The sequence below is a fragment of the Heterodontus francisci genome, chromosome 19 (genome assembly GCF_036365525.1).
Source record: "Heterodontus francisci isolate sHetFra1 chromosome 19, sHetFra1.hap1, whole genome shotgun sequence".
Taxonomy (NCBI): domain Eukaryota; kingdom Metazoa; phylum Chordata; class Chondrichthyes; order Heterodontiformes; family Heterodontidae; genus Heterodontus; species Heterodontus francisci.
Window position 1 is genome coordinate 29,140,829 of NC_090389.1, and position 26,479 is coordinate 29,167,307.

General features: G+C 42.2%; 1 protein-coding gene across 1 annotated transcript in view; it reads right to left on the reverse strand.

Moving 5' to 3' along the window:
- Positions 1 to 26,479, reverse strand: part of LOC137380010 (protein bassoon-like) — a 464,497-nt gene that overhangs the window by 417,084 nt on the left and 20,934 nt on the right. Inside the window, exon 2 of the mRNA XM_068051484.1 lies at positions 21,815 to 22,214. Coding sequence (XP_067907585.1) covers positions 21,815 to 22,214 — 400 coding nt within the window. The remainder of the gene's footprint in view (positions 1 to 21,814; positions 22,215 to 26,479) is intronic.

A 26,479-nucleotide genomic window follows, 5' to 3' on the forward strand; every position in this document is an offset into this window, starting at 1 on the left:
GCAGAGATATGCAAGCACTTGATGCAAACATAGTTTAAAGTGAAAAATGTTCCACTGCCCAGCATTCACATCTTTTAGCTTAATGAACACAACAACCTGGATTTATATAGTGCCATTAACGGGTAAAAAAGTCTCACTGGAATTCAAGAGGTGTAGAGAAAGAAGACTCATTGTAAAACCTGACACTTAAAACTATCCTTCTGCACCACACCCAGAGTTTGAACTAAAAAGCACAGCTTGCCTACTAGCCAGCCAGCCAGCCAATCATACCCAACTGCTTCCACATAGCCCAATCCAAATGATAGGAATAGCCTCAAAGAAGTAGAATATGGCTGACAGAGCAATAACGTCTACACTCTATTCAAATTTGTTGGAATCTTATGTCATAATTTAGAACTAAATATTCTTATTCATCACCTTATTATGCAAGGATAAGAATACTTTCTCTATGAACATGCTTTGATGATACTCCTGTCTCTAAGACTGCTTGCTTGGCTAGGTCTTTCTATTGATGAATATTGGAACATTTTATATTTATTCTGGGTCTTGAGAAGGCAATCCAAAATCTACTGCTGTGAATCACTCTCCCACACTATATATTACTTTGACTCTCCTGTAAAAAGGAGAATTTGGAAAATGAAAAGCCAGTATTGTTTGAAAGTATGGCGTCCCCTCCCAAAGTCAACATCTTTCAACTGGGCAAAAGGAGAATGGAGACATTGGAAATATACCTTTCCTTACAATTTAAAAAAAAAACTTCAATTGAAAAAAACCAGCACCTGGGCCAACAACAGGCAAAAATCTAGTCCCATACATTGTACATACTAAAATCATGACAAAACATTGCATTATAATTTGGATACAGGGTTCAAGGGAGTGGTGTCCACATTTGCAGACAATACTAAAATAGCAGGTATAGTAAATTATTCTGAGGAGCAAAGGAAAGTGCAAGAGGATAAACTGATGGAATGGCCAAAAAAGTGGCCATTGAATTTAATGTCAGTAAATGTGAGGTAGTACATTTTGGCCAGAATGGAAAACGTAATAATTATACATTCAGTTCAGGTTCACAAGAAAGCAGCACATGTGTTGAAGGCCAGAAGAAAAGCTAATGGAATATTTGAGATTTGACTACAAGAGGTACAGATTTTAAAAAAGTCAAGACGTGTTAGCAAATCTATAATACCTTAGCAAGACCACAGCTGGAGTACTGTACAGAGTTTTTGGGCTGCATAGTATAGGAAAGATCTTGAGGCAATAAAGAAGGGACATTGAAAATTCACTACAATGTTGCCTGGTATAAAGAAATGCAAATACAAAGAAAGATGTGAAAACTGGGACTGTTTTCACTGTAACAGAGGAGATTAAGAGTTGGTTTTATATAAATGTTTAAAAGTATGTAGAGATGGGACAGACTAAATAGAAGCAGAATGTTTTCAGTGATTGAGGGAGCCAGAACATGGGGGCATAGATACAAAATTAAATGCAAGAGGTTTTTTTTTTTATGAACAGAGAGCTGAGAGGCGCCATGGAATACAGTACCATAGTTAGTGATTGAAGCATAGACCAGATCAACATTAAAGAATAAGTAGTTAAAGGAAAAGGGAATAGAGGGCTTTGGGAACACAACAGACATGTGAGATTAGTGCTACTGATCATATGGAATGTAAACATCAACAGGGACTGGTTCTGAGGGTTCTGATAAGAGGTCATTGACCTGAAATGTTAACTCTATTTCTCTCTACAAAGAAGCTTCCAGACCTACTGACATTTTCTGTTTTTATTACCAACAGAAACTGGATGGGCCAAACAGTCTGTTTCCATGTTGTAATATATGCATAATTCCATGAAAAAAATGCATGTTAACATGCTGAATCAAGTTGGTGCATTTATAAGGCAACCAAGTACTTAGAAGCAGCAGAACAGAAGACCTAGGAAAAAATGGGTTACTGCAACAGTTGACCAAATACAGATGGCACTAACAAATGCAAACCCTACTTATCAACTGTGCAGGACTTGCTTATTGGGAGATGTTAATGAGTCGTGTAACACCACCCATTATGTACTGGTGGAAAGGACTAAATTATCAGTAGATCGTGAGATCATAAGATTGATACCATGAGTACAGGCTAAACAGTTCACTCAATTTACCAGACCACTTACACAGTATTAGCTTTTAAAATGATTAGTTTTCACAATTTATAGTAGGTTTCTGTTGCATAGTTGCATTTCTTAGCAATAGTCATGTACTGACTCCACTCTGAATAACTATTTGGGTTCACCCTGCAGCACCCTTCACAAGATGGCCTGCTCTGTAGACATGCTCTTATACTGCCATGAAATGCTGGTAAGGAACACTGAAATTCATACACAATTTTTAAGCTTTTGAAGACTGCAGTGACATACCAAAATACTTTGAATAACTTACAGATGAAACTCTTAAAATTGCAATTTGATTGGTTCTTGAGTGCTTTTGGAATAAACCTATGCTCATGTGGCTTGGTACTGTGACACACAGGTTAAAAGGTTATGGATTTGCAGGTTTCAGGTGGGACAATGGGTACATTACAATTTCTTAACCAGGTAATAACAAGGGAGTAGGGTGGAGTGTTAAAGGAAGCAGGTAGTCTGGGCTCATGCACACTATACAGTAGCCTCTGCAGGAAGTGGGTGTATGTAGACAGAAGATGACACTTGGGCAATGTACAAAAGGGCTACTAGCATCTGTGGGTCAAGCCAAGTCAGTCATTACTCAGATCACTGTTAAAAACCCAGATACACCTCACTGAACAAGGCTTAACTGTTGATGGGGTTTCCATCAGCAATACGAGCACTGAAAAGGGCAAGTTCTTGCCAAATCAATTGATATCACCGATTGCCGGCTTGGGGATGGGTGTTCCACAGTGCAGCCTGTGGTGGAGCTGTGAATGACAGACCAAAACTTCAGGATTTCTGCACTAATCCACGCTTGTGCTAAATCTTGAAGTTCTGGTCAAATTCAAAGAGTTAAGGTAGCCAACGCTGCCAGTTCACCATCAAAAACCCCACAAATTCCAGACCAATGTTCCGACAGGTCCATAGGAAAACTTTGTTTAGAATATGGCACTGTATGTATGTTTGCAAATTTTCTGTAAATTGGTATTACAAAATGTGTTTTGAAGACTGTGAAGATTTGATTATCCACTGGTTTTTATAGTGGCCTCTTGATACTGGTTTCAACAATTTTCAAACTCATCAGTTATGGCAGAACACTTTTCCACCATTCCTGATGCTGGTCACCATTTAATTGAAAGGACATCTACAATAATCTGGTGATTTGATTTTGCACATCAGGTACAACTAAACAAATCGGTCACTTTAATTAAGTCGTGTGCCTGAAACAAGTGAATTGCTGGCACCATACAGATTATTTATATGGCACTAGGTTCTCAGCTGCCACACATTCTGAACCTGAAACAGAACATTCACAAATATAGCTGAAAATATTCTCAGGAACAATGAGGCAGTTTCTAACAAAGATGGAGCAGTGCATCAGTGTCATAACAACTCAGTAGTCTAGGACCCTGCAAAAAAATATTAGTGCAGATTTTCATACTGCTGTTAAATTCTACCAGTGGTGTCACACCAATGAGGCAGCATTAGAACAGAACCTCATCACACCTGTATAGTTGTATCTGCCATTAGTAGTGGTATTCCAAAAAGCTACACATATCTTGTTTGTGGGAGCTTGCCCACATGGCCGTTCTTCAAGCACCTAGAATGATGTCAATGCTGCCTAACTCAATCTTGTCCTCAGACATCCACAGATTGTTATCTATGTTTACTACTGAAAACTCATTCAGGAGCACTGAATGATTTCCTCCTTCCTAACCCAGGGATGCTGAGGCTACTGAGCAACAACTGTACGCAATTGACATTCCCGCACCTTCCCAGAGTCCTTAAAACCCATTAAATCAGAAGACACCATGGGCTGAATTTTTGCCGTGGAGGCAGGAAACAGGAGCAGAGTTTGTTTTTGGGTTAGAAACCCACCTCCAGGGGGAACTGATTAAACCCACCTCGGGGGGAAAACTGATTAAAGTTGATTTTCATGTGGAGTGCGGCCCTTAATTTACATGGACATGGGTCAAATGAAGTGTGGGACTCATTTAGACTCCCACAGCAGCCATCACTGAGGCTCCTGGTTGTCCTGAGGGACAAATCTGTGTTTTGTGACAAAGCCTTCCACTGCACCAGAGGGAGGCAAGACGTCACAGGGGAGCCAGAGGCCGAGCACCCTGGGCAGGACAGCCCTCGCATAATCAATGCCAACTTGAAACTAATGCTGGAGGGTTAGAGACAGCAGAGATGTCCTCTTCCTGGAGGCTGGCAGGAGGAGGGTACCTCATTATGCAGCAGGGGCACCTTTCTGTTCAGCATCATCTCCCTCCGCCTCCGCTTCCTCCTTATGTCTCACCTCCTGCTCCTACCCCAATGAGCTGTTGCCTTCCAGGGCTTCATTGTCCTCAAGGTCCACACCTCTCTGGAGGACCATGTAATGAAGAGCACAGCAGATGACCACCACAATGACCAAGACCCTTACAGGATGTTATTGGAGGGTGCCAGCCGACCAGTCCAGGCACTGGAATTGCATCTTCAGAAGCCCGATGGCCTGCTCAATGGTTGTCATACTGTGCTTGAGGCATTGGTTGTATCGCTTATGTGCCTCTGTCTGGGCTCCTATATAGAGAGGCAAGTAGCCATGTCTTCAAGGGATATCTCTTGTCCCCTGGGATCCATCTTTGGGGGATAGAGTGAAGTTGTGAGGCAGCCTGAAGTGCCAGAGGATGAAGGAGTCATGGCAGCTGCCAGGAAAGTGAGCACACACATGAAGGATGCTCTTATTGTGATCATAGACCAGTTGGACATTGAGGGAGTGGAAGGCCTTCCTGGTGCTGAATCTCACTGGCCAGTCTCAGAGTGCCTTGACGGCCACAGGGGTTCAATCAATGATGCCATGGACATGGAAGAATCCAGCGATGGAGGCAAAACCCAATGCCCTCTGTCCCTGTAAGTGTCTGTCATGAAATGAATGTTGTTGAGCTTTGGCAAAGAGGGCATCAGTTACCAGCGAGATGCAGTGGTGTGCAGCCATTTGCGAGATACCACCGAGGTCCACAATAGCTAATCCTTGGAAGGAGCCAGAAGTGAAGAAGTTCAAATCCACAGTGATTTTGAGGCCACTGTTAGGGCATGGCAACCAGTGCTGCAGGGTGCAAGGTCTTTGATGATGAGGGCACAGATGACCATCTGCCTGGAGAGTCACAGTCTCCAGCGTAACTGGGTCTTTGTCATCTCCAGGTGGCCACATCTTCGGCAGCAGATCCTTTCTTGAGGGTTTGGCCTCCATTACCTTCCTGCCCCTTGATCTCCCATGCCCTTCTGATGCCTGGGTGTAGCCACTGTAACTGCCTCCTTTCAGCAGATCGGTTTCTGAAGGCACAGGTAACCCTTTTAAAAATGTCAACATCCAACCTTGACAAGCTTTTAAACTGCTTTAATTTGCCTCTGTTGGGAGGAAGCTAGGATACCTGTCCCGCCCTGATGAGCACTGCCAGCGCCGGGAACAGCGTCCTGTAACTGACAAGTCGGCCGGCGCCAGTATTTTCAGGACTCCCTTGCCTCCGTTCCTGGCTTCAGGGGGCCCCGAAAATTCAGCCCCATAGATTAAACCTGGAAACTTCTGGTCAGAGTGGCTCAGTCACATTATCAACTGAGCCATCTAGGAAGCTAAATTGATCAGTTTCTACGTGCATCAGTTATTTTTGTCAGTTTTTTTGATATATTAACATTATATAGGAACAATTGGCACAAAGATGCATTAAACAGAATATGCCTCTGTGCTCCTCGAAGGTTCTCAAGTGAAAATTTGGACCACATGAATCTGGATCCTAGATAATATGAGTAACAGCAAAAAAAAACTTCATTAGCTTCCCTTAATAAGGATGTGGGAAATGAAGAGGATGATCTTTTGAGAGCTAAGTTAAGGTATATAGTGTACATGGAGTCTTATCCTTACCTGGGAGTACTCAATACTGATTGATTAAAAAGTGTGAATATATTTCATTCCACAAAACTAGCATCTTAAAGTTTGTCCTTTTTTGTGAGAACTGCCACTTTATCACTGATGACTGCAGTCACTGTCATTTCAAAGAAAAATCAAAAAGCAATGATTTAAAAACAGATGACAATCTCGGAAGCATTCATTGGCAAACTACACTAAAAAAGACCCACCTTTTCCAGAACTGAACAATCAAAATTCTCACTTTCAAATAGCTACTAACTTTTCAAATAGCTATTGAAATAACATGACAAATGAAATTACTCTGGCCTTTCTAAATAGTTCGCCACCAAGAGTTTTATATGGTATTACAGATCTGCCATGTGTTTACCTGAGGACTGTTGGAAATATGCAGATCACACAGTGGTAAATGTAAACCTTGTGACACAAAGAATGAATTATGCACTTGCTGGTTAGCACATCTTGGCTTCAAGGCATCTGTGGGCAGGCACCTGATTGCATGCATAAAAAAATTGAAATTAGTGCTTTTCTATTGCATAAAGAATGTTAAATATAAAATCTGCCTCAGGGAAAAGTGACAATAATAAACTTTCCAGAGAGTATGATATTATGATGCAGCATCCAATGAGAAAAGTTACTCAAATACCAACGTAAGGCATAAATTTAGGGTAAGGGGCAGGAGGTTGAGGGGAGATTTGAGGAAACATTTTTCACCCAGAGGGTGGTTGGAATCTGGAACGCACTGCCTGACGAGGTGGTGGAGATAGGAACCCTCACAACATTTAAGAAGTATTTAGATGACCACTTGAAATACCATAGCATACAGGGCCACGGGCCAAGTGCAGGAATATGGGATGAGAATAGTTGGGTGCTGTATGGCCGGCACAGACACGATGGGCCGAAGGGCCTGTTTCTGTGCTGTATAACTCTATGACTCTAATAAGACTTTGTATTTAGTCTGGGACTTCATTCATTTGTATATACAGATTCATCCTGTTTGGTATTCTTGATTCAAATGCATAATAATTCTAAGTAGAATTTTTAATTATAAAAACATTAACTCAAAAATGCACAGTGGCGCAGTGGTTAGCACCGCAGCCTCACAGCTCCAGGGACCCGGGTTCGATTCCTGGTACTGCCTGTGTGGAGTTTGCAAGTTCTCCCTGTGTCTGCATGGGTTTTCTCCGGGTGCTCCAGTTTCCTCCCACAAGCCAAAAGACTTGCAGGTTGATAGGTAAATTGGCCATTATAAATTGTCACTAGTATAGGTAGGTGGTAGGGAAATATAGGAACAGGTGGGGATGTTTGGTAGGAATATGGGATTAGTGTAGGATTAGTATAAATGGGTGGTTGATGTTCGGCACAGACTCGGTGGGCCGAAGGGCCTGTTTCAGTGCTGTATCTCTAATCTAATCTATACATTATAATTGTTTCCCCCTTTGTTAATTTTCTCGCAGTCTGCCTTTTGAAGGCATTAGCTCCTTAACAGAGGATACTTCCACAGACTTGATGTTATTCTAATATCTTGCCTAAATAATAACTGACAATGTCTAAGCCCAGACATCAAATGCAGCCAAATGACCCAGCCTCAGGGGGCAGCAAAGCTCAGCCACAGTCCTCATCTGATGTCATAAAACATTCTGGAGGGGATACTGGATTAGAGACAGGAGCCCAAATTCCCACAAGAGCTTTCCCCCTCCCTATCCTAGAGAGAAGGCATAGACCATTTATAGTGCCGATTCACAAGCTCCAACTGAAATTAGCTAACTTAATACTGACCAGGAATCTGTAGAGCATCCCAATCTGCATAGCTCAGCCACTCACTAATTTAGCCAGCAGAGTCAAATTAACATTACTACTATTAACATTACAGTCCTCTACAACTACTGAAATTACCCCAGCTCAGATGTCTTCTAGGAGCCTCCAGCATGCAAAGGGATGCCCATCAGCATCATTGCTTATGGAGTCACTTTCTGAAAAGGACTGAGCAAGAATGTGGCTTGCATTGAAAATACTTCCATCATAACTGAATTATTCCTTTAACTACTGCTGTCAACGATTTGATAAATGGATTAACCACCAAGAAAAAAAATCCACAATTAAGACAATATGACTACAAGGATCTTCTGGGAAAAGTATCATCTTGCTGAAACAGGCAAACAGAGCAGCTTGGAAATCGAACAAACTACACAGATGTAAATGGGTGGCACAAATGGCTCAAAATGATGCTAGTTGTGGGAATTTAAGAAACCTCACAAGGATCTAACCAATGAATGAACATGACTGATTGCAGCAAACACTTCTCATGCCTGGAGACTGCAGAATCCAAAGGCATTCAATCCAGCAGACAGAATGACTGCAGACTTTGGCAGCTGCAGCAGAGATTTCTGGTTAGGCGGCCAGTCTTCAACAAAATAATTGGATGAGAAACACAAAAGTTGCTAATGTTTAAAGTAGGTTCAGTGAAAAAGAAGCTAATCGACAGACTATGTTCATTCAAAGTGTTTGCAGGAAACTACTTTTACTAAGAGCAACTCTCTTCCTGTGACATCATCTGGAACTCTTTACGTGAAGAACTATTGCTGGGGTAATGCATTAGACTATGTGACGGCTGAGCTTGCACTTGCTCAGCCATTCTAACAGATTATTCAAGTACTTTGTACTCAAAGCAACCATCAGCATGCATTTTGAGACATGTCTTCAGTATATTGTGCAACATACACAAAAACAACTCAAGGTAAAATATGGAATACAGATAATCAAAGAAACCAAATAAAGGAATAAAAACAAGAAATGTTGGAAATACTCAGCAGGTCTGGCAGCATCTGTGGAGGGAGAAGCAGAGTTAACGTTTCAGGTCAGTGACCCTTCATCAGAACTGACAAATATTAGAAATCTAAATGGATTTAAACAGGTAAAGCGGAGGTGGGTGGGGCAAGAGATAACAAAAGAGGTGTTGATAGGACAAGGTCACATAGAATAACTGACCAGGACGTCATGGAGCAAAGGCAAGCGATATGTTAATGGTGTGGTGAAAGACAAAGCGTTATAACAGAGAGGGTGTCAATTGACAGAAAAATGAACAGCCTGGCCCAAGCACAAGCATGAAAAAAAAACAGTGGGTACGCACAGTAGAAACAAACTAAACAAACTAAAATAAAATAAATAAAGAAAAAAGAACCAGAAATAAAAAGGGGGGCCCGTCATGCTCTGAAATAATTGAACTCAATGTGCAGTCCGGCAGGCGGTAGTGTGCCTAATCAGTAAACGAGGTGCTGTTCTACGTTGATGTTCGCTGGAACACTGCAGCAATCCCAGGACAGAGATGTGAGCATGAGAGCAGAGGAGCGTGCTGAAATGGCCAGCAACAGGAAGCTCGGGGTCATGCTTTTGGACTGAGCACAGGTATTCCACAAAATGGTCACCCAATCAGCGTTTGGTCTCCCCAATGTAGAGTAGACCACATTGTGAGCAGCAAATACAGCATACTAAATTGAAAGAAGTACAAATAAATCACTGCTTCACCTGAAAGGAGTGTTTGGGGCCTTGGATAGTGAGGAGAGAGAAGGTAAATGGGCAGGTATTACACCTCCCGTGATTACAGGGGAAGGTGCTGTGGGAAGGGGATGAGGTGGTGGGGGTAACGAAGGAGTGGACCAGGGTGTTGTGGAGGGACTGATCCCTTCAGAATGCTGAGAGGGGAAGGGAGGGGAAGATGCATTTGGTAGTGGCATCACACTGAATGTGGCGGAAATGGCGGAGGATGATTCTTTCGATGTGGAGGCTGGTGTGGTGGAAAGTGAGGACTAGGGGAACCTTGTCGCGGTTCTGGGAGGGAGGGGAAGGGGTGAGGGTAGAGGTGCAGGAAATGGGCTGGACACAGTTGAGGGCCCTGTCAACCACAGTGGGGGGGAATCCTCGGTTAAAGAAAAAGGAAGACATATCAGAAGCGCTGTCGTGGAAGGTTGCATCATCAGAGCAGATGCGTCAGAGACGCAGAAACTGGGAGAATGGAATGGAGTCCTTGGAGGAGGCAGGGTGTGAAGAAGTGTAGTCGAGGTAGCTGTGGGAGTCGGTGGGCTTACAATGAATATTAGTAGACAGCCTATCCCCAGAGAAGTCGAGGAAGGGAAGGGAAGTGTCGGAGGTGGACCATGTAAAGGTGAGAGAAGGGTGGAAATTAGAAGCAAAGTTGATGAAGTTTTCTAGTTCTGGGCGGGAGCAGTAGGAAGAAGTGCCTGAGAGTTGGCGCTGAGCCTCTGCAAGGTAGAGGTCGATACACCAGACAACAACAGCATCATCCTTGTCTGCAGGTTTGATGACAATGTCGGGATTAAACCTGAGAGAACGGAGTGCGGCAAGTTTAGAGGGGGACAAGTTAGAGTGAGTGAGGGGGGCAGAGAAATTGAGACCGCCGATGTCTCGCCGACATTTTTCAATGAAAAGTTCAAGAGCGGGTAAGAGGCCAGAGGGAGGAATCCAGGTAGAGGGAGAATGCTGGTGGCGGGTGAATGGGTCTGCTGGTCGGGGAGAGGACACCTGGTTGAAGAAGTGTGCCCGGAGGCGAAGGAAGAAGAGCTCAACGTCATGCTGAGCGCAAAATTCATTGAGGTGGGGGCGTAAGGGGATAAAACTGAGTTCTTTGCTGAGTATAGAACGTTCAGCATCAGAGAGGGGAAGGTCAGAGGGTATAGTGAATACACGGAAAGGGGTCAGATCAGAAAGGGTGGGGGCAGAGGGAAGTGAAGGGGAAGAAGGATCTGGAGGGGCATTAGTCCCCATCAGCTGCTGGAGCTTGTGTTACAAATAAACCAAAGAACGGATTTGTACAAAGAAGCGCAGCTGGAACATCCTCTTGGCATTGTAAACAGTCAGACTTTGTTCCAAATGCAGCAGAGATCCACTTTTTGTGGCTTTTCAGAACCACTGCCTGATTCACCTGCGCCAGTGTCTGATGGAGAAAGGTAACGAAGAGAAAAGTAAATGGGGAAGAGAGTCAGCAAGAGGTTGATATAACACCACTCACCCCAAAATTGGTACAACAAAGTAAGGCACCTTCAGCCTTCAGTCTTACAGGTTATAAAAACATGCATGACCAGCTGTTGAAGCAGAGAGAGATAATCCTATGAAGAAGCAGGTAAAATCCTATGAAAATGCTGTAGACAACTCATTATCCTCTGGTTGCTCGCAATATACTAGTTCCTCAGTTTTCCTTTCATTGTCTCCATTTTTTTCCTACTCCTTTGGCTCCCCAAAATCAGACTGTTGTCAGAATTTGAGGAATGGAACAGTCCAACATATAGAACTGAATTTTATGTTGCTGCCACTGATTATGGCGCGGCCATAAAAGATGGTGGCCCACATGCGCAGGTTTTACTCCACGGAGCTGCCACGACATTATATGCGGTGGCTCATCTACATGGCCAGGGTGGACCGCCGCCCGCCATTATCGCCACAAGCTGTCCCCGGCAATGGCGTCCTGCGCCACTGCACAGGTGCCGGCACCATTTTTATAGGGCTTCCAGCCCTTACATTTACTTTAAATGTTTAAAGGGAAAGTTTATTAAAACTGATTTTTTTTAAAGTCATTAACACATGCAAGTTAATAAATTTGAATATTTAAATTATGGTCCCGTCACCAAGCGGTGGGGGTGCCACCACGAGGCCTCGCCTCCGCTAGCAATATTGGGACAGGACGTGCTGGCGTCGAGGTCCATGGTGGGCCTCATCCGGGGCAATCTTCATGTCCCCCCCACTCCTGTCACGGATCCCAACGCGAGGCCCCTATAAAATCCAGCCCATAGATTCTATGGATGTGAACCCTTCCAAATGATTCTTCTGAATTGATGAGGGCAGCAAAATTCTCATCAGCATGATTTACAAGACTATTGTTTCAATTTTAACAAGGATTTAGAGCTGCAAACCTAGGTGAACGCTACAAGGCATTTAATACATCTTACCTGATATCAGATGACCTCGGCTGCATGCCACTCGGTTTAAAGCTCTGAATGACAACACAATTCTGTCTCCAGAGCAGCGTGGGGAAGGTGTAACCTATGGTGCTGGCTACTTCAAGAACCCTCTCACTAGCACTTCTAAAAGATACACCAACTTAGTCATTTTAAAAGGGATGAAATTTTCAGATAGTACATTGTGTATATTCAATAATCCCATTTAGAAAAATCCTCAGCCTACTTCAGCTGTTAGAATACAAGTACTAAGTTGAGAAGACTTGATATTACACAGAATTATACACACATAAGGAGGACATTCGGCCCATCATACCTATTTAAAAGAGCTATCCAATTAGTCCCACTCCCCTGTTCTTTCCCTATAGTCCTGCAATTTTTTTTCTTTTCAATTATTTATCCAATTATCCTCTGAAAGTCATTATTGAATCTGCTTTCACTATCGTTTCATGCAGTGCATTGCAGATCATAGCTCGCTGCTTGAAAAAATTTCTCACCTTGCTTGATTCTTTCGCCAATTACCTTAAATCTGTTATTGATCCATCAACCACTGAAAGTAGTTTCTCTTCATTTACTCTACCAAAACCCTTCATGTTTTGAATACTTCTATTAAATCTCCACTTCACCTTCTCTTCTCTAAGGAGAACAATCCCAACTGTCCTTGTCTCTTCACTTAATTGAAGTTCTGCATCCCTTCTACCATTCCAGTAAATATCCTCTGCACCAAGATCTTGACATCCTTTCTGAAGTATGGTGCCCAGAATTGGACAACACACTCCAGCAGGGGCCCAAAAAGTTATTTATAAAGATTTAGCTGAATCATCCTTGCTTTTGTACTTCATGGGCTGGATTTTACCGTAGGCAGACGGGACTTCATCACCTGCATAAAAGTCAGTGGCGAACCTGCTTCCGCCTAGCCCGGGGATCAGACCCGCATTTTACGGGTCCCTGGGCTTTAATTGTCCCGAGGCAGGACTTCCATCCGCTTGAGGGAGGAGGTCCCGCCTCAGTGAGCTGCCGGCCAATCAGCTCTTAGTCCCAGCAGCACCGTCGGGAGTGGTGGCCACTGTTGGGACTGCAGCCCAGTCGCGCCATGGAGCCAGCACCTCATAAGTTGGGCTTGCCTCGCCAGGGGTGGCGGGGGGGGAATGATAGGTCATGGTGGCAAGGCAAGAGTAGTCGCTTGGGGGTGCGGGGGGACCGTCTTGGGTCCCGTGGGTGGGTTGTGAGGCGGGGAAGGCCTCAATTGGGCACCCTGTGCCCAACTGTCATGGCACCCCCCTGGCGTGCGGAAAGGCCAGCAGCTATTGCTGGGCAGTCTTTCACATCCCTAGCACGCCCGCTTGCCAAGGGTAAAACACATAAGGGCCTTGATTGGCCTCGGGCGGGCGGGCCGTTTCCCCCGCCACCACCACCCCCCTGCTCAACTGCCGTAAAGTTGGCTGGAGGCGGGAGCGGGGCAGGAAAGCCTCCCAGAGCCTCCCACTCAATTTTACACCATCCCCACACCACCATCCGACCCGCTGGGGCGGCATAGAATTCAGCCCTATGTCTCAGTTTATAAAGCCAAGGATCCCATAAGCTTTTTTAAACAGCCTTCTCAACTTGTTCTGCCAACCTCAAAGATTTGTATATATACACTCCCACCAAGTTCCCACTGATTGATGATCAGTTATTCAGGAGTGATCTTCTTCCAATAGCTGACCAGGCTATCTTGACTGCAGTGCCCGATAAAGGAAAGGGATCTTGCAGCCTCTTTGAAATTGCACCAGTTAAATCATATTGCCTCTCCTAATTTTTCCTGCCAAGATGCATCAGTTGTCTGCATTAAATTTCATCTGCAATGTGTCTGCCTATTTCACCAATCTGTTTGTGTTCCTGAAGTCTCATTGTTTTCTACATTTCCAAGTTTCACATCATCTGCAAACATAGAAATTATGCCCTTTACACCCAAGTCCAGGTTATTAGCATATCAAAAAGTGATGTCGGAGTACAAACCTGGGGAACAACACTGTATACTTCCCTCCAGTCTGAAGAACAACTGTTCATCACTACTCTCTGCTTTCTGTATCTTAGTCAATTCTGTATCCACCATGCCACTGCCCCTTTATCCTGCTAAAGAGTCTATTCCATGCTACTTTATCAAATGCCATTTGAAAGTCCATATGCATAATAAGAACCATATTACCTTCATCAACTCTCTCCATTACATCAAGTTAGTCAAACATGGTTTGCCTTTAACAAATCTGAGCTGTATTTATTTGTCTATATTTTTGCAAGTGACAATTGATTTTTTCCAAAACTAATGACTTAAAGTTTCTTCACCATTAGGCTAACTGGCACGTAGTTGCCAGGTATATCCTTCTGCCCTTTTTTGAACAGGGGTTAACATTGTAATCCTCCAGTCCTCTGGCATCACTCCCATATTGAAGGAAGATTGGAAGTTTGTGGCTAGAGCCTCTGCTATCTCCACCCTCATTTCCCTCAGCAACCTAGGATGCATCCCATCAGGACTGGATGATTTTTCTACTTTGAGTGCTGTCAAACTTTTAAGTATCCCCTCTTTATTGTAATCCAATTTCTCTACCACTTCCTCCTTTACTATGCAATTGCATCAGTCTTCACTAAAGAAAATGCTGCTGCCAAAGTATTTATTTTAGTACCTCAGCCATGGCCTTTGCCTACATAAAATGATTTCCTTTTGGGTCCTTGATCAGCCCCACCTTTCCTCTGACTACCCTTTTAATATTTTTATATGCAGATAAAAGGCTTTTGGATTCCCTGTTGCTACCTGTTAATCTTTTCTCATACACTTGTTTTGACCCTCATTTCCTTTTTCAGTTCTCTTCTGTACTTTCTGTATTCAGCTTGAATCACAAGCTATGGGCTTGTATTCTACTGAATCATGAACCTGACATTTATCACAAGCTGTTTTTCTGTTTCATTTTAATCTCTATATCTTTAGTCATCCAGGGAGCTCTAGCTTTGGATGCTCTTTCTTTTCTTCATGGAACGTGTCTACTCTGTACCCTAATCCTCCTCTTTGAAGGCCTCCCATTTTCTGGTATCCCTTTAATTTGCAGGCTTGAATTTACCTTTATAATAGCATGATTTATATTTCCAATAGAGATAGCTCTGCTACCTGAACCAGTTTACTTAGTGCTAAATGTATCCACAGTTTATCCTGTGGAGCGACCAACACCAAAGCAACTGCACATCTGCAAATTTTGTGGACACAGTTACTAACATGATGAATTTGTAAACTTCATTCTGACTACAAACCTTATTGATGCCAGGGGAAATCCACCAATCTCAAAAATCATACTCCGAGAGCTGGGAGCTCAATTATTAATTGCCAGCACATCCAGTCAATAAAATCCCTTCCTGGGAAGAAGACTATTTGCTCGAGATTTTAACTCACAAAAAACACATTCACTTGCAGAGAGTTTCAATTCAATCATTTCTGCCTTAGATGGCACATATGTGAATGGAGCCATTTCTGTACGCTAACCAGCAACTGAGCAAATTTAATTTCTGACTATATCTTAATGGAGATTAAAAACATGGATCGCACTTTATGCCAATATTTCTTAGAAACTCCACCTCACCCAAAAGTACTCAATATAATCTTCAAAATCCCCCACTGTGGGAGTGGAGGTACAAACAAATGGAAAATGGGCAATATTGAGAATTCATAACACTTGATGTTTAGTAGGTTGTCAAGCTTACTCGTTACAAAATAGAAACATGCCAGTCTCACTGGTGAATTTAATACAATGGCCTGCATAAAATACGCACTTAATTGTCAATCCTTAAAATATAAAAGGGAAAGAGAAATTGTTATTTTATAGTCCGTGCTCAACTTTTTAATTCTTTAATAATTAAAAAACAAAATCAGGCTTGGATAAAAGGACCAACGATCTCTTAAAAGCTTTTATTTAGAATCTTTTACCACATATTTTCTTCTAATCTTGCTTCAAATTAAAAATTACAGTTTTAGTTGCACAAAGGAAAATGCTGTGAGCCACACTCAGCCTCCACACAGTTGAATAAAGCACATGAATAGGCCCCGTCAAAACAATTTTTACTGATTTCCGCCAATAAATTATTGGATTTTTTGCTGTGAATCAGTAACTGGTGAATCCTTTCTGAATTTGAGAGGTGTGGGGGAATTAAACTTCCCATTGTTCACTTACCAAAAATCAGGTTTGCATGTCATAACACAGGTTGTCTTCTGTATATGCCATATTAGTATCACGGTTGTACACATCTAGACCCTATTTTCCAGAGGAAATAAAACAGGGGTTGCATAATTTGGATTTTTTTCATAAAAGAAAGACCTGGATTATCTTCGAATACGGTTGTGAGGATTATATTATTTAAACAACATTAAATGCTAGACTTTTATTCCTAGTTAGGTAAGAATAAAGGACATCAGCGCACTAATATGGTTACCACACTAAGTCCCCTAAAGACTGAGTCATCCATGAAAGGCCTCTGGTCACATATCAAGGTATGGCTTGTGATTGCAACTTTGCAGCTGTTCGCCTGTGTGTAATCTCTGATTTTTAATATCCTACCATCACAGTAAGTGGCTAGATTCACAATAAAAATAGGATCTTTAATTTTACTTTAATTTAAAAAATTATCAGGGGTTAAGTGAAAGTCTGATGGTGAGCCTGATAAACAATCACCTGAGGATGAATTACTAAATAGCGTGGTATTACCACTCGTGCATATATGGTGCGAAACCCAAACTGAATGTGCTTCAGGACATTTATCCTTCATATTCGAATATAAAGATATCTTAATTACAAGTTAAGAGCTAAGTTTTTTTAGTACCATGATCATCAGCTGTCAAAGTAACTTTACCCTCAAGCCAAGCAACACAATCAAAAGAGTCACATTATTCTTACATACATTATCCTGAACCTAGTCATTGAGATTGGAAAGTTTATTTCTCGATTAACCATTTGCCCATGTCTGCTTTCACTTTCAAAATAGTAAATTTTGCCCATTAAGTTCTTCAAATAATATTTAAGTGCTATACCAGTTCTCAATATTACATTTATTTGCATTTATTCCTTGCAGGAAAAAGAGATATAGGGTTGTTGGAAATGTAAGCTAATATTCTCCTCAGTGGTACAACTTGTCTAAAGTCAGTTGCACTGGTCAAAGAGTTACAGCTCCAAAGCTTTAAGATGGATAATGATCTGGAAAGGTGGTGAAAGCAGATTCAATCGTAATTTTCAAAAGGGGATTGGATAAATACTTGCAGTCAAGAAAATTACAGGGCAAGATAGTGCCCTTCATGACCACAGGACATCCCAACCACTTTACAGACAATGAAGTACTTTTGAAATATAGGAAATACCGCAGCCAATTTGCACACAGCAAGCTCCCAAAAAGCAACATGATAATGACTGAACAGTCTGTTCTTGTGATGTTGATTGAAGGATAAATATTGGACAGGACCCTGCTTCTCTTCGAAATAGTGGATGTTTTACATCCACCTGAGAGGGCAGACAGAGCCTCAGTTTAATGTCTCTTCCGTAAGATTGGGACCTTCAAAATTACAGCATTCCCTCAGTACTGCACTGGAATGTCAGCCTTGCTTTTGCTGCTCAAGTCCTGGAGTGGGACATGAACCCACAACCTCTGACTCAGAGAAAAGCGTGCTACCAACTGAGCCAGAGCATGACAGGGGAAATAAGACTAATTGGATAGCTCTTTCAAAGAGCTGGACAGGCATGATAGCATGAATAAACCTCTCTGTGCTGTAACATTCTATGATTCTAATAGGACAATGCCAGGCAGAGACACAAAGGGGGAAAATAACTCAGTTTTCACACAATTGTTCAGTGTTTAAAGATACCATCCAATGTGGCACTAATTCATACCTACAAGGGTTCAGATTTAATCCTTGATCCATATCCAGTAAGTTGATCTCAACTGAAGCAGAAGCGAAAACTAAGGTTATTCTCACTGAGTAACCCAGGCTAAAAGCAACAGTCAGAGTTTCCACTCGATCACAATCCAGTAATACCCTGCTTAGAGATGGGCATGTCTATCATCAAGCTCAGCTTGGTACCCTCTGTAGTTGACCAGCCTGCTGATATTCAACATTTAAACCAACCCATTAATAGCCACCTGGACAAGGTAGCATAGAGCTATTCAGCATGTGTAAACATATCCTACCATAAACCACCAACTTCTGAGCGGGGGCTGTGGGAAAACAAATTTGAATCTGGAACTTCCATTTTTCAAAAACTACCTAGACTCAACTTAAAAGCTAAAAAGTAGTAGAGATTGAGTGCTTAAGGATAGTCTGTGTGTCAATCAGATGCTGGACATAACATGATATAATAACCACATTGATGCTATTTTGGTTGCCAATGCATCTGAAATTTACAGGGTAAACTAAAGAATGGCCAACAGCAACAGCTCCAACTGGTCCTTTGGCAAAACTGCACATTTTTCTACACTAAAATCTTTAAATCTTCCCACTAGAAGACTGTGACTGGTGGTTCAGTGCAAGGTATGTCAACTAGCTAAGCAACTAAAATCTACCCAGAAAGTCACGAGTTCACAGTCCAGAGCTCATGTTTCAGTGTCAATGGGCAAGAGTAGCATGCAAAAATGAGCTACTACAGCTTGGGGATGTTGCATTTTTCCTACTGGTTGATAGCACCAGAAGAGACATTGGAGCAGGTTGCATTTCCACTTGATTAAAGAAAGCAACTTACATTTATGAAGTATAAGCAAATATTGCAGATGCTGGAAATCTAAAATAAAAACAGAAAGTGCTGGAAATACTCAGCAGCTGATGCAGCATCTGGGGAGAGAGAAGCAGAGTTAACGTTTCAGGTCTGGGACCTTTCATCAGAACTGGCAAAGGTTAGAAAAGAATTAGGTTTTAAGCAAGTGAAGGGGGTTGGGTGGGGGGTGCGGGGTGCGGTGGTGGGTGTTGGTGGAGAACAGAACAAAAGGGAAAGTGCGTGATAGGGCAGAGGGCAGGAGAGATTAAATAGCAAAGCTGTCCTGTTCCTGCCCCTGGACCATGACCACACCACCAAACATCAAGCCACTATCACCAGCACTATCAGTGACCTCATCTCCTCCGAAAATCTTCCGTCTACGGCTTCTAACCTCATAGTCCCGCAACCCCGGACAGCCTGCTTCTACCTCCTCCCCAAAATCCACAAACAGGAGTGTCCTGGTAGACCCATCCTTTCAGCCTGTTCCTGCTCCACTGAACTTATTTCTTCCTATCTTGACTCTATATTTTCTCCCCTGGTCCAGTCTCTTCCCACCTATATCCATGACTCTTCTCACACCCTACGTCATTTTGACAATTTCCAGTTTCCTGGCCCTAACCGCCTCCTCTTCACTATGGACGTCCAATCTCTCTACACTTCCATCCCCCACCAGGTCGGTCTGAGGGCTCTCCGCTTCATCCTTGAACAGAGGCTCAACCAGTCCCCATCCACCGCCACCCTCCTCCGCCTGGCTGAACTTGTTCTCACATTGAACAACTTCTCCTTCAACTTCACTCACTTCCTTCAAATAAAAGGTGTTGGCATGGGTACCTACATGGGTCATAGTTATGCCTGTCTTTTTGTGGGATATGTCGAACATTCCTTGTTTCAGTCCAAGTCGGGCCCCCTCCCCCAACTATTTTTCTGGTACACTGATGACTGTATCAGTGCTGCTTCCTGCTCTCGCCCCGAACTGGAAGACTTCAACTTTGCTTCCAATTTTTACCCTTATCTCACCTTTACATAGAGTCTATTTCTGACACTTCCCTTCCCTTCCTCAAATTCTCTGTTTCCATCTCTGTCTACGAATATTCATTATAAGCCCACCAACACCCACGGTTACCTCGACTACACTTCTTCACACCCCGTTTCTGTAAGGACTCCATCCCATTCTCTCTGATGATGCAACCTTCCACAACAGTGCTTCTGACATATCTTCCTTTTTCCTCAACCGAGGATTCCCCGCCACTGTGGCTGACAGGGCCCTCAACCGTGTCCAACCCATTTCCCACACATCTACCCTCACCCTTTCCTCTCCCTCTCAGAACCATGACAGGGTTCCCCTTGTCCTCACTTTCCACCCCACCAGCCTCCACATCCAAAGGATCATCCTGCGCCTTTTGCGCCACCTATAGCGTGATGCCGCCACCAAGCATATCTTCCATTGAGTTCAATAACTTCAAAGCATGACTGGCCTTTTTAAAATATTTCAATATATTTTTTTATTTTATTTTTTAACTATGTGCCTGTTTTTATGTAGACAGAGCTGATTATTCCTCTATTAACACTCTCTCTGGACTAATGCTGTGTCTTTCACCTCACGCTCTTTGCATTTGTCCCAGGACATCTTTGTTATTTAATCTCTCCCGCCCTCTGCCCTATCACATACCTTCCCTTTTGTTCTCTTCCCCAACACCCCCACGACCCCCCACCACTTGCCTAAAACCCAATTCTTTTCTAACCTTTGCCAGTTCTGATGAAAGGTCACAAACCTGAAACGTTAACTCTGCTTCACTCTCCACAGATGCTGCCAGATCTGAATATTTCCAGCACTTTCTCATTTTTATTACATATGTAACACATCATTCATCATACATCAGAAACATATCAAAGCACTTCACATGAGCTACTTTAAAGTGCAGTCACTGTTAGAGAGGCAAATGTGACTACTAATTTGTATGCACCAAAATCCTATACTGAGCAATGAAACAAAAGATCAGTCACACTTTTTTGGTAATGTTTGGTGAGGGAGAAATTGATACATAGCTGTGATTTTGTGAGGTTACACATCTAGAAGGCCTCACATATCACAAAGTGCTGAAATTAAAGGGGGAGAAAAGACATGGGATAGTTACGTTTTGACATTTTTTTGTTTTACTGGCAGAGATCTTGATGAACAGCAGACTTCATTTTTTGCTGCATGTTATCGAAGAAATGATACAACCTTTGGGAAATAAGATTGTTAGCACACCAGGAATTCAATCTTCTACAACTTGAGGATCAGGCGTAATATCCGTGTATATCCAGCAACATTTGAGAGATAAGGGAAAATGCTAAATGAACACAATATAAAAATCAAATTTGGCAAACCCTGCCAGAGGAATTTCAATTATATGATTTATCTAACTTGACCACATTAATAAGTCTTTCTTCAACAAGGCTGCCACAAAGTATCCTGCTGTTTTATTCCACATTACTCATTTGACAGTTCTTTTCGATATGAAGTAATTATTCTAACAATGACCCAAGGCTTTTCATTGCAAGTACATCAAATCTTTTTACTTCCTATTGAAGCAATAAAAATATTTTTCTTGCATATAGTGTAGAATCACATGAATGACTGCACAGAAGAAGTCTTTAACAGCTGGGCTGGCTCTTCAACTTGAGCCATCTACTTTCAGCCCATTTTCTTGCTTTTTCCTGATCCTTTTAACAACTTCTTTTTCAAATATTTACTCAGTTCAATTTTAAATACTTTAAAACTATCTGCCTGAATAATACAGTATTCAAAATATATATAACTAAGCTCATGACCAGGGTTTCTTTGAATCTTTTTATACAAATCGAAGAAAAAAGTAACAGAACATCGAGCATTGTTAATGCCTGAAAGTGGTTTAAGATAAATGAGGTTTGAGTAATCCATGTCACATCTATTCTAGTTAAGAAAGGTAGCCTTATCAACATTGCATATGAGACATATTAAATCTTGTAAAAGTCACACAGGCTCAGAAAAATAAAAACCTCACCTCTGTAATGTGAGGATTAGGGTTAAATCCACACTGCTTGCACACTATTGATTGACATTGAGTACAAGTGTTGAAGTTTGGCTGTTTTGGAGAAGAGTTCAGCTCTGTAGTTGCACAAATAGGACAAAGAGTACTGCTGGGCAGTGGAGCTATCTGTGGTACTGAATAAGGGGATGTTGGAGCACTGCCTCTATCTGGGGATGCAGAATGGGACCTTTCTCCTCTTTTTGTACTTGTGTCAACTTGGAGTCTCCTCCGCTGTTCTTGTTGCAAGTTCTGTTGTGTAGCACAACCTTGATTCTGCATTCTTCTTGCACTTTCATTGCTGGGAATTGTCTGTCGGAGGGTCTCAATCCTTGCATCAGGTTGGCCGAGGTGATCACTCTGAAATGGTCTTGCACTATAAAATGAAAGACAGGTTTCAGACTAATTACCACCATTATTCAGACTATAAACTAAGCAGCTTAGTAAGAGAAAAAATTCTGAAATTGTTTATTTGGACAAGAAGCATTTTTCTTGCGACTTGAAATGGCTATCCTCAATAGAGGTTGCATATACGTACTTTTGAAAATAATTGTGTTTAAATAGTTTCAATGGAAGAATTAAAATCCGATGATTGTATCCTATTGCATTTTTGAGGAGCTTCCACTTAAATAGAATAAAAACGTTGCAGTTACTTAATTCTACTTGTGTCAAAATTTGGAAAAGGAAGGAATGATACAAGAATCTATGTACTATGAAATAAACAATTTTGTCCATGAAATAATATTAAGCAAATTTACTATCTAGAAACTATTCTACCAACTTTCCCATATCAATGATATAGACAGTATTGGTTCTGAGACCTAAAAATGCAAATTCACCAAAGGTTGCAATTTATGGATCAGTCTGTATTAACTGCTCCTTGGCCACTTAATTTTCTTTTCCTCTTTTGTGGAACTGGAACTGGTTGGATATCTTTTCCAAAGAGCTGGCACAAGCACAATGAGCCAAATGGCTTCCTTCTCTGCTGTATCATTCTATGATTCTTTTGGACATGTAGCCTACACTCTGCTCTGCAAATATGACACTTGAGCCAGTCAGCTGGAGCACAATTCTCAAGAAACGTCACATGATTTCCCATTGTGAGAACAAGGTGTAATATCAGCATCAAGACTGTGAGGTTATGTTAGGCAATCAAGGATACAAACCTGCATCCAACCATGCCATCACACACGTGGTAGTCTTAGGTTCCATCCCTGGCCTGTGACTAGTCAGTCATTCTCAGCCAGGACTGCAATGAAGTTAAGACAATATCATTAAGCAGGGAGGTGGCAAAATTGGCTAGTATTCCCAGATGCAAATTCTTAATCAGTAACTCCTGCTGGAATTTTTAATGCTGATATCAAATGGAAGGTTACACCAGACTGAGAGCCAATATATTTGATGAATCTCCTGGACCTTGGTCATGCATCTCTAAATTGTGATCCCAAGCATAAGTAAAGAGAGGGCTGGCCTAAGTAATGATTCTCCCACAGTCAAACAGAATGGAAAAAAGGTAAGTGAGCTCACACATAAAGAACAGTTGTTTACACAGTAGTAAGGTTACCACCATTTATTGAACGATACCCAGCATAAAATGTTGCATTCAAGAGAAAAAGGAAGAAAAGACCAAAGCAGGTGACTACATTGTATACACAATGTAGGAAGTTACCATTTTGATACACTCAAGTTCTACTCAAAGTTTCAAAATAGAACAATTTATAACGATGGTTTAATGTTTTCAATCCTTTTGTATTTAACTGCTAATCATGTACCTCTGCTTTATCAATTATGCAGAAAAAAACTAGTTAACAGTTTGATGTAAAACATGCAATGAAACATGATGTACAGTTTTAAAGATAAACACTTAGTTCAAATGGGTGGCAATGCTTTTCATCTCTTAGTATCCAATTACACTCTCCAATTTGATGAAGTCCCTCATAAGAGATTGTTAGCTGAAGCTCATGGAATTGAAGGCAAATTATTGACCTGGTTAGCAAATTGACTGGAAGAGTAGGAGACAGAGAGTAGGGATAATGGGCAGATACTCTAATTGGCAAGATGTGACTAGTGGTATGCAGCAAAGATCTGCATTGAGTCCTCACCATATTTATTATTGGAGTAGATGATGGGATAGAAAGCCACATATCCAAATTTGTCGATGACACAAAAGGTAGACAGCATTGTAAGGAGTGTGGATGAAAGCATAAAATTACAACGAGATATTCATAGATTAAGTAGATTAAGTCAACAGACGTTGTCGCCATCATCAGTCCCTCGAAACGAGATGACGTCTGCCAGGGATCATTATTTGTTTGCCCTCAGGTGACTCAGGCCAATCCTGGAACTACAGGTCTTAGCACAGAGAGGACAAGTGTTGCCCCTGCAGGGGTGGGGGTTCTCAAGCCTGTGTCCTGCTCTCTTTTCACTTTCACTTCACCGCAGCAGAGTTTATGTGGTCAGTTTCCGACTGTGTTGTGACTTGTTGGATGAGACATCACCATTTGGCACGGTTAGCAGCAAGTTCCTCCCGCCCACCAATGTCAATTTGTCCCCTTTTCAATGTGGCCTTCAGAATGTCCTTAAAATGTTTTCTCTGTCCTCATCGAGATCGGGTGCCATCCTTAAATTGTGAGAAGAGGATCTGCTTCAGAAGCCCGTTATTTGGCCTGTGGATGCAATGTACAGACCAGTGGAGCTGATTTCGCATGGTCATGGTTGTAATGCTAGAGGGACTGGCTTCAGTAAGGATGCAGGAGTGTGTTTGCCTGTCTTCCCACAAGACTTTGAACATGCTGCTGAGACACCGGAGGTGCCTTTGGTAGGTGACCCATATCTCACTGCCATATAGAACAGTGGTGACAATAGTGTTGCAGACTAAAGCCTTTGTACTCTCATGGAAATCTCTGTTGTCAAAGACATAGATACACAATTTTTGGAAGCCTGTGCTGGATCTCCACTTTGATGGTGATCTTTTGAGAAAAGTAGCTGCTGAGAAATGGGAAGTGTTCAACAACTTCTAAAGTTTCCTCATTCAATACCAATAGCTGGAGGTGTAGGTACTGGTTCGGGGAAGGGCTGGTGGAGGATTTTGGTCTTGCTGATGTTGAGTGAGATACCAACCCTTTTGTACGCAGTGAAGAGGTTGAGGATGGCCTGAATGTCACGTAGTGTGGGCCACAATTGCAAAGTCAGTCAGTCATCGTCATACTGTAAGTCGTGAATGTGCTAGAGAGTCACTTTAGTCTTGGCTCTCAGCCTGTTAAGGTTGAAAAGCTTACTGTCAAGTCAAAACTCAATCATGACCCTTGTGGAAGTTGATTACAAATTGAGTTCAATGGCCAGGCTGAGGTAAATAGTAAAGAGAGTTAGTGCAATCACACAGCCTTACTTGACGCCTGTTCGGATACAAAAAGGGTTGGTCTCCCATCCATTACAAAGGAAGGTTGCTGTCATACGGTCTTGCAACAGTAATATATTTTGCTGCACATCCAAATCTCTGGAGGACTTTCCAAAGAGCTTTGGGGTTGATGGAATCAAAGGCCTTTGAAAGATCAATAAAGGCCATGCAGAGCTCTTTGCATTGTTCCAGGCACTTTTCTTGGATTTGTCAAGCGACAAAGATCATATCTGTGGCTCCCTTGGATGACCAGAAACTAATTTGGTTCTCCGGAAGTATGTCTTCATTGACGGGTAGGAGGTGATTCAGGAGGATTCATGTGAGAATCTTCCCCAGTGTGGACAGAAGGGATATGCCTCTTCAGTTCCCACAAATAGATTTGTCACCCTTCTTAAAATGTGAAACAATGATGGCATTGCAGAAGTCAGGAGGTAGTACCTCTTCTTCCTAGATTTTTGCAACAAGGTCTGAGTTTGAGCAAGAGTTCATGACCACCAGCTTTATAGATCTCTGCAGGAATGTTGTCCAAATCACATGCCTTGTTCTTCATCTGTTGGATAGCCTTTTGTATCTCAGCAAGGGTTGGTAGCATACACAAATCTGATCTCTCAATCTGTTGAGGGATCGTTTGATGGGCAAGTGGGCAAATGGGCAAAACTGTGACAAATAGATTTCAATGTTGGCAAATGTGATGTCATCCATTTTGGACCTATAAAAGGATAGAACAGGATACTTTCTAAATGGTGGAAAGCAGAAACAGCGGAGGTCCAAAGAGACTTGAGGGTCCAGGTAGATAAATCATTAAAATGTCATGAACAGATAGAGAAAATAATCAAAAAGGCTAATGGAATGCTGGCCTTTATATCTAGAGGACTAGAATACAAGTTGTTAGAAGTTATGCTTCAGCTATATCTAGTCAGACCACACCTGGACTACTGTGAGCAATCTGGGCACCACAGGTTAGGAAGTATATATTGGCCTTGAAGGGAGTGCAGCATAGATTTACCAGAATGATACAGAGACTCCAAGGATTAAATTACGAGGAGAGATTAAACAAACTAGGGTTGCATTCCCTGGATAAGGTTAAGAGGTGATTGGACTGATATTTTCAAGATAGTAAGGGGAACAGATACGTCAGATATCGACATAGAACGGAAGTGATATACAAGCCACACAAGTGCTGAGCAATGACCATTTCTAACAAGGGAGAATCTAAGCATCGCCCCTTGACGTTCAACAGCATT